Here is a 7225-nt window from a genome sequence, read left to right on the forward strand (position 1 = left end):
TAATAAATATCTGTGCGTGAAGAGTTGGATGTGGACTTGTGCAATGGCTCTTGAATGGACAACACTCAGTCAACACAAAGATTTATTCACATTTGCATAACTTATTGCCTGTCATTATAATAATTATTATAATACATAGACAAGAGGTAATGCTCTGCCAAGGATCTCTGAAGTTACAGTCTTGAAAGCTGTTTTCAAGACAGTGGTGCTAAAAAAATTGGATCAATGGCAGGTATCAAAATTTGTTTTGCTGTATCAAGGCAGAACAATCTTCCGTGGGAATGACAAATTTTGGACATTCCCAGACAGATGTATCACTTACTATGATAATGAGGTGTAACTGTACCATTAGTGAGTTATGAAACGTTACCTGAAATTATTTGACGTGTTATATCCCTCACATGCTATAATACTGCCAACGATAAGAAGCATTACACTATCATTAAAAGTATAACTGTCACTTATGGCCAGGTAGTTTATTGCTCCTGCCTATTCCTTTGCACTTCTCGGGATTACTGTGGTAACACAGATTCTGTTTCACACTTCTCAATTGGAAACTACGCAAGTCTATTATGGTGTAGGTGTGAACAGGAATGAGGCACACTAAAGATGATAGTCCTGATAGGACCAGGATGGAAAAACGTTGGCGAATCATGCGGACGACACACCCAGGTATCTGTCGTCTGTTTTTCGGTCCAAGGAATCTCCAAACTCAGCTTGTAAACACACAATAAGCAGTGAACCTGACGTAGCTGTAAAAAGAAAGGACACTTTCCTAAACACGTAGGATAGCTAATTTCCTGACAATCATTCTAATTCTAACCCGGCCCTTGAGTTGCACAGTTGGTTAGAGCCTTCGTAACTTTCATGGGGCATCCGTCGTGTGTGCAAACAACGACGACAACTACGAAAATAAGGATTGCTCGACGTGCCTATCTATCGTGGGCACAGTAGGCGAAGACTGTGATCGTCGCTGCAATACTGCGGTAGATACACCACTAGAAGTTCTGGCCGATGACAGGGAGCTGGGAACAAAGTGTGATGCGTGCGTGTGGTGCGTGCCTTCATTGCACAACTCTACCACTTCACCAGCACTGCAGCATATAGGTACTCATCCAGTTCCTGAGGAACACAGACGCCGCACAAACACTTGGATTGTTTCCTGCGTCGTAGTGTGAATGTCACGGGATTAAGTATTGAGCACTCCGATCATGAACGTACCTAAAGCAGTGGTCCTGAGGCTCGTTCTGTTGCGCTAACGCAGCTGCGGCACGTACATCACCAGCGACTTGCAGAATAAGCGGATCCGTCGAATATGGGCCGTCATCAAACATGTATATTCGTCACGGGAGCTATTACTAAAGGCATTTGAACAGCACGATTCGCCACTTCCGCGTTCCGAGTCCGCCATCTCCGTATGTGCCTTCGCCTTCGTCTCCCTGACCTTGCTCATGCAAGCTGCAAGCCGCGGGGACTCCTCTGGCTCGCCGCGTTCTTATTGGTCAGATTCCATGTGACGTTGCTAAAGATTCTCAGCAGGGAGTTCCGCTTGACGCCCGCTTCCGTCGTCTGCTGTAGCGCCGCTTACACACGAATTATGCAAAAAGTATTCCGTCGATCGGAACGGGACTTTCGGAGTCATGGTCAGTGAAGGACGGGGAATCTCATTTCACTGTCGTTTCGGAATCGATCTGTGGTCGATGCGACTGTCCCTTTAAAGGTCAGCTTCGAAGGTGCCTTCATTTTTTTAAGTTGTCTGCAAGCGCATTTCGAACTGTGTGAGAAACCACCCTTCCTATGCAGAAAAAGGCCCCATATTTAAAAAGAATAATGAATGAGCCATTCCGAAAGAGACATGGGGCCACCATTTTTACGGTGGCAGTGATTCAGGCGGTCTGTACTGTTGACGTAAGCGATATTCGTGCTCCTGCGTGAGTTCCCCCTCTGTCTCTACAAAGCATACCGAAATACAGACTGAGGATGGTGGCAGATAGCTCTGTTCGACTGACGTAGGCTTCATCATTGCAGTGTTTGTGTGTGTGTTTGTGCATACCACCTGTGTATTTGTGCAATTGTAGTTGCGCGTTGCCCGCTGCGGCTAACTGACGAAGAGCACCATGAACATTACGTATTGTCGAACCAGCTGTGCTACGCCTGCTTCCGGAAGATATATCTTTGTTGGAAGTGTAGTAACCCTTGATAAAGCAAGTCGACTAGTAGAGTAGTTCTCCACGCCGCCAATCGCTCTAAAAACGCTATTTAGCACTGTTTTCATGATCTAACCGTTTTCAGCTTGATTTTTCCTTTTCCGTCGCATGTTTGAATGTACGAATTCGCCACGTCGCTAATTGCTCTAAAAACGCTATTTAGCACTGTGTTCACAATCTAAGACGTTTTAAGCTTGATTTTTTCTTTTGCGGCGCATGTTTGAATATACGAATTCTCCACGCCGCCAATCGCTCTAAAAACGCTATTTAGCACTGTTTTCACGATCTAGACGTTTTCAGCTTGATTTTTTTCATTCCGGCGCATATTTGAATATTCGTATTTTCGACGTCGCCAATCACTCTAAAAAACGCTATTTAGCATGTTTTCACGATCCAAGACGATTTGAGCTTGATTTTTTTCATTTCCGGCGCATGTTTGAATATACGAATTCTCCACGTCGCCAATCGCTCTAAAAACGCTATTAGCGCAGTTTTCACGATCTATCCGTTTTCAGGTTGATTGTTCCATTTCCGGCGCATGTTTGAATATACGAATTCTCCACGTCGCCAATCGCTCTAAAAACGCTATTTAGCACTGTTTTCACGATCTAACCGTTTTCAGGTTGATTTTTCCTTTCCCGGCGCATGTTTGAATATTCGCATTTTCGACATCGCCAATCACTCTAAAAACGCTATTTAGCCCTGGTTTCACGATCTAACCGTTTTCAGCTTGATTTTTCCTTTTCTGGCGCATGTTTGAATATACGAATTCTCCACGCCGCCAATCGCTCTAAAAACGCTATTTAGCACTGTTTTCACGATCTAACCGTTTTCAGGTTGATTTTTTCATTTCCGGCGCATGTTTGAATATACCAATTCTCCACGTCGCAAACCGCTCTAAAAACGCTATTTAGCACTGTTCTCACGGTCTAAGCGTTTTTAGCTTGTATTTTCCATTTCCGGCGCATGTTTGAATTTACTACAAATTCTCCACGTCGCAAATCACTCTAAAAACGCTATTGAGCACTGTTTTCACGATCTAAGACGTTTTCAGCTTGATTTTTTCTTTTGCGGCGCATGTTTGAATATACGAATTCTCCACGCCGCCAATCGCTCTAAAAACGCTATTTAGCACTGTTTTCATGATCTAGACGTTTTCAGCTTGATTTTTTTCATTCCGGCGCATATTTGAATATTCGTATTTTCGGCGTGGAGAATTCGTATATTCAAACATGCGCCGCAAAAGAAAAAATCAAGCTGAAAACGTCTTAGATCGTGAAAACAGTGCTGAATAGCGTTTTTAGAGTGATTTGCGACGTGGAGAATTCGTAGTAAATTCAAACATGCGCCGGAAATGGAAAATACAAGCTGAAAACGCTTAGACCGTGAAAACAGTGCTAAATAGCGTTTTTAGAGCGGTTTGCGACGTGGAGAATTGGTATATTCAAACATGCGCCGGAAATGAAAAAATCAACCTGAAAACGGTTAGATCGTGAAAACAGTGCTAAATAGCGTTTTTAGAGCGATTGGCGGCGTGGAGAATTCGTATATTCAAACATGCGCCGGAAAAGGAAAAATCAAGCTGAAAACGGTTAGATCGTGAAACCAGGGCTAAATAGCGTTTTTAGAGTGATTGGCGATGTCGAAAATGCGAATATTCAAACATGCGCCGGGAAAGAAAAAATCAACCTGAAAACGGTTAGATCGTGAAAACAGTGCTAGATAGCGTTTTTAGAGCGATTGGCGACGTGGAGAATTCGTATATTCAAACATGCGCCGGAAATGGAACAATCAACCTGTTTCTACTTGCTTAATTGCAAGTCGCCGTCGCATTGTTGCGGCTCACCCAATGGGAATCTGCCAACTCCCGATGATCGGCCGGCCACCGGCAGTTGGTCGGCAAACGACTTCATCAGCCAAGAATGATTGAAACAAGCCAATGTCACTAACAGAGTATGTTGGTCAACGGACGCTGGCCCTAAGCACGCCCTGACACCTTGTTGACGTGTCGTAAATGCCTTGGCATGCATCGTCCGACCAACATCGGGTGGTCATCGCGAAGAGATTCACCGAAAAGAACGCACAGCCGCTCTTTTTTCGGTAATGAAAATGCATATCACAACACTTAAACCGGATCCTGTCTCCACCCAACTCGAAAGTGCCGACTGCCAACCATCGGCCAGTGGTATTTGGTCGTCATGCGACTAAAACCATGGTTCACGATAACGACGGTTTGAAAGCGTAACAGTCGGTAAGCGTAACTGCGGTTACTACTGCCCGTGTGACAAGGTATAAGTCAGCCACTACACCTTGGACCAACGTCGGTATGGTGTCGCTCATAGTTGTTGGCGAACGACGTTCTGCAGCGATTTGCGTGCGAGCTATTGACAGTTTTGCATAATATAGGCGGGCCAATGTCGCCCCTGCACCACAAACAAACCCGAAAATAATTCAGCTGGTACTCGAAAAAAAAAAAAAAAAGACGGAAAGAAAATGCTAAAGACGCTTTCACGGTTGGTCAACGACTCTTTCCGCAAGCCAGCGTTGGCTAACCCAAGCCAAGCCAAGAACGCAACCAAAAAGGGAGCAAGTTTATTATCAAACCCTGTTTAAATAGGTACACCTGAGGAACGCAACGCCCCCTAACCGACGTGATGCTATCACTTGATTTGTTAATGCTGGCAACGCTGTTTCTTCTGCACAACTTTCAGTGTCTTCGTCAGAGTCATCGGTGTCCGAAGGGCTTGAGTTGTGGTTGTCATCGGTCGCGTAGTCATTTGGGCGGTATCTTGCTCGACTGTGCTACACCGGTTGATGAACTTCCTGTTGTGTAGCGGGTGCGTAGATGATCAGCATGGACTAATCGCACTTCACCTTGTACTCGTGCTAAATAGGTAACTGCACTGAACACGCGGATGACATTTCCCTTCACCCAGCTAACAAGTTCACGTCTGACTTTCTTTACCCACACGAAGTCTCTGTCGAATCCATGGCTAAAGACGGTAATGAGTCATCACCTGCCTCCCTCTCACGTGACGAGAATCTCGTTCATATCATTTTGATCTCATTCGCGATAATAAATACATCGTCAACCTGCCTCGCTGTCTCATCTTCCACAAATTGGTGCCAAAACTCGCCCGGAATCGAACCGCCGCCGATCGCATACATTGACTGGGAGGACTGCAGCGAGACACGATCGATATCCAATCGAACGTCATGGGGCTCAATCTTGATGTGCACATAGCGATCGTTATAGCTATTTTTCAAAATTTGCGCGCTCATTCCGTCACGCGCATTGGCCGTCAACCGGGGAGCACGAGCGTTTAGCAAGCGTTACGGGATAGTGAAAAGTTCAAAATGTAGCCCATGGAAAGGCCGCAACTGCGGAAAGTGCTCCGCACACAGGTAACTAGCATATTGAATGAACTTGATCAACGCCTAACGACTGCGCTCCTGCTGATTTAGAGGAGCGAATAGAACGTCTTGATCGAATCAACGCTGCGCTTATGGATGTAGACTCTATGAATGGTTGCTCTCAAAACCACTGTGCTTGTGTCACCTCAGCACACGCACACTTCAAACGGCAACTGCTTGGGCACGAGGTACTCAAAATTGAAAATTTTGCCAGAGTCATATTCGACGGCTGTACCCAACGCACTTTTATTACTAAACATTTGGCTGAAGCTCTAGCATGCAGACGAGTTCGTGTCGAAAAGGTTTTCATTTGGTCGTTTGGGCTTCACCCAGGTTGTCCAGTCTCACGAAGCGGTAGAGGTTAACTTACGATCTCAAGCGGGACACACCGACCAGACCATCGGATATATATAGATATATAGATAACGGATATGCGCGCAAACTCTCGAAGTACCGACGGGAGAGCTGCGAGAAGAAATGAAAGAACATGGGCTTATGATCGCATACTCATGCAGAGCAGATGATAGCGAATCGTTACCATCGCAGCACCCGGTACTAGAACACTTCGAGAGCACAATCACATGTGAACATGACAGATACGTCGTTGCTCTACCATGGTAGCATAAAGGCTCGATGGAAAATAACAAAAAGATAGAGCAAAGACGACTTGCCCAAGTGAAAAAGAGGCTTTTGAGTTCTTCCAATCAGTTGATGCAGAATTATGATGCTGCCATTCGTGAATATCTTCTCTCGGGTGTGGCAGAAAAGGTCACGGAGCTCATGGACACAGTTGAGAGCCCGAGACATATGTACTATACGCCGCACCACGCAGTGATAAGGGAGGATCGCGTAACAACCAAGATAAGGATAGTGTTCGATGCCTCGTCGCATGAAGTTCACACCAAATCCTTGAATGACAATTTGGACTCTGGTCCAAACCTAAATCCGGACATTATGACTGTTCTACTTAAGTTCCGTTTGTATCCAGTGGCATTGGTAACTGATGCACAAAAGGCGTTTCTCCAGATAATGATCCGCGAAGAAGATCGCGACGCCTTGAGATTTCTTTGGTACGAAACAGAACCAGAAGAAGGGAAGCCATTGCCAAAAATAGTAGCCTGGAGAATGAATAGGGTGACATTCGAAACGGCTCCAAGTACCTTTCTTCTTGCAGCCACGTTACACCATCATCTTCGGCTGACAGCGAAAGAGTACCCGGAGACTGTGGGCATACTCGGCCAATCCGTGTACGTGGATGATGTAATACTAGGAGCACAGAATGTTGAGGAAGCAGAGAAGAGATACATGGAGACAAAACAAATCTTCAGCAAGGCTTCAATGAAGTTACAGAAATGGGGATCCAACTGCAACAAAATGCGTCGACATATTCCGTAACGAAAAGGACGCCATAACAATCGACACGACAACAAAGGAACTTGGCATGATATGGGATCAAGAGGCTGACACTCTCTCCTTGCCACTCAAAGGCGCAGAGGGTAGTAGCACGACAAAGGAGGTTACGTAACGGCATGTTTTGCGCTCGATCGCGGAAATTTGTGATCCTCTGGGATTCATCCTATCTTACACGGTGTCCGGAAAGATAG

General features: G+C 45.5%; 1 protein-coding gene across 1 annotated transcript; it reads left to right on the forward strand.

The window, feature by feature from the left end:
* Positions 1 to 6254: 6254 nt before the first annotated feature.
* Positions 6255 to 7016, forward strand: LOC135389533 (uncharacterized). The gene has a single exon (XM_064619569.1). It carries the CDS (start codon positions 6255 to 6257, stop codon positions 7014 to 7016), a length of 762 nt encoding a protein of 253 aa, XP_064475639.1.
* The last annotated feature ends 209 nt before the right edge of the window (positions 7017 to 7225 follow it).

This window comes from Ornithodoros turicata, chromosome 3 (genome assembly GCF_037126465.1).
Source record: "Ornithodoros turicata isolate Travis chromosome 3, ASM3712646v1, whole genome shotgun sequence".
Lineage (NCBI taxonomy): Eukaryota > Metazoa > Arthropoda > Arachnida > Ixodida > Argasidae > Ornithodoros > Ornithodoros turicata.

Bases quoted from the DNA above. Each gene is read 5' to 3' on its own strand.
- LOC135389533 (XM_064619569.1), top strand. From the start codon at position 6,255: ATGGAAAATAACAAAAAGATAGAGCAAAGACGACTTGCCCAAGTGAAA.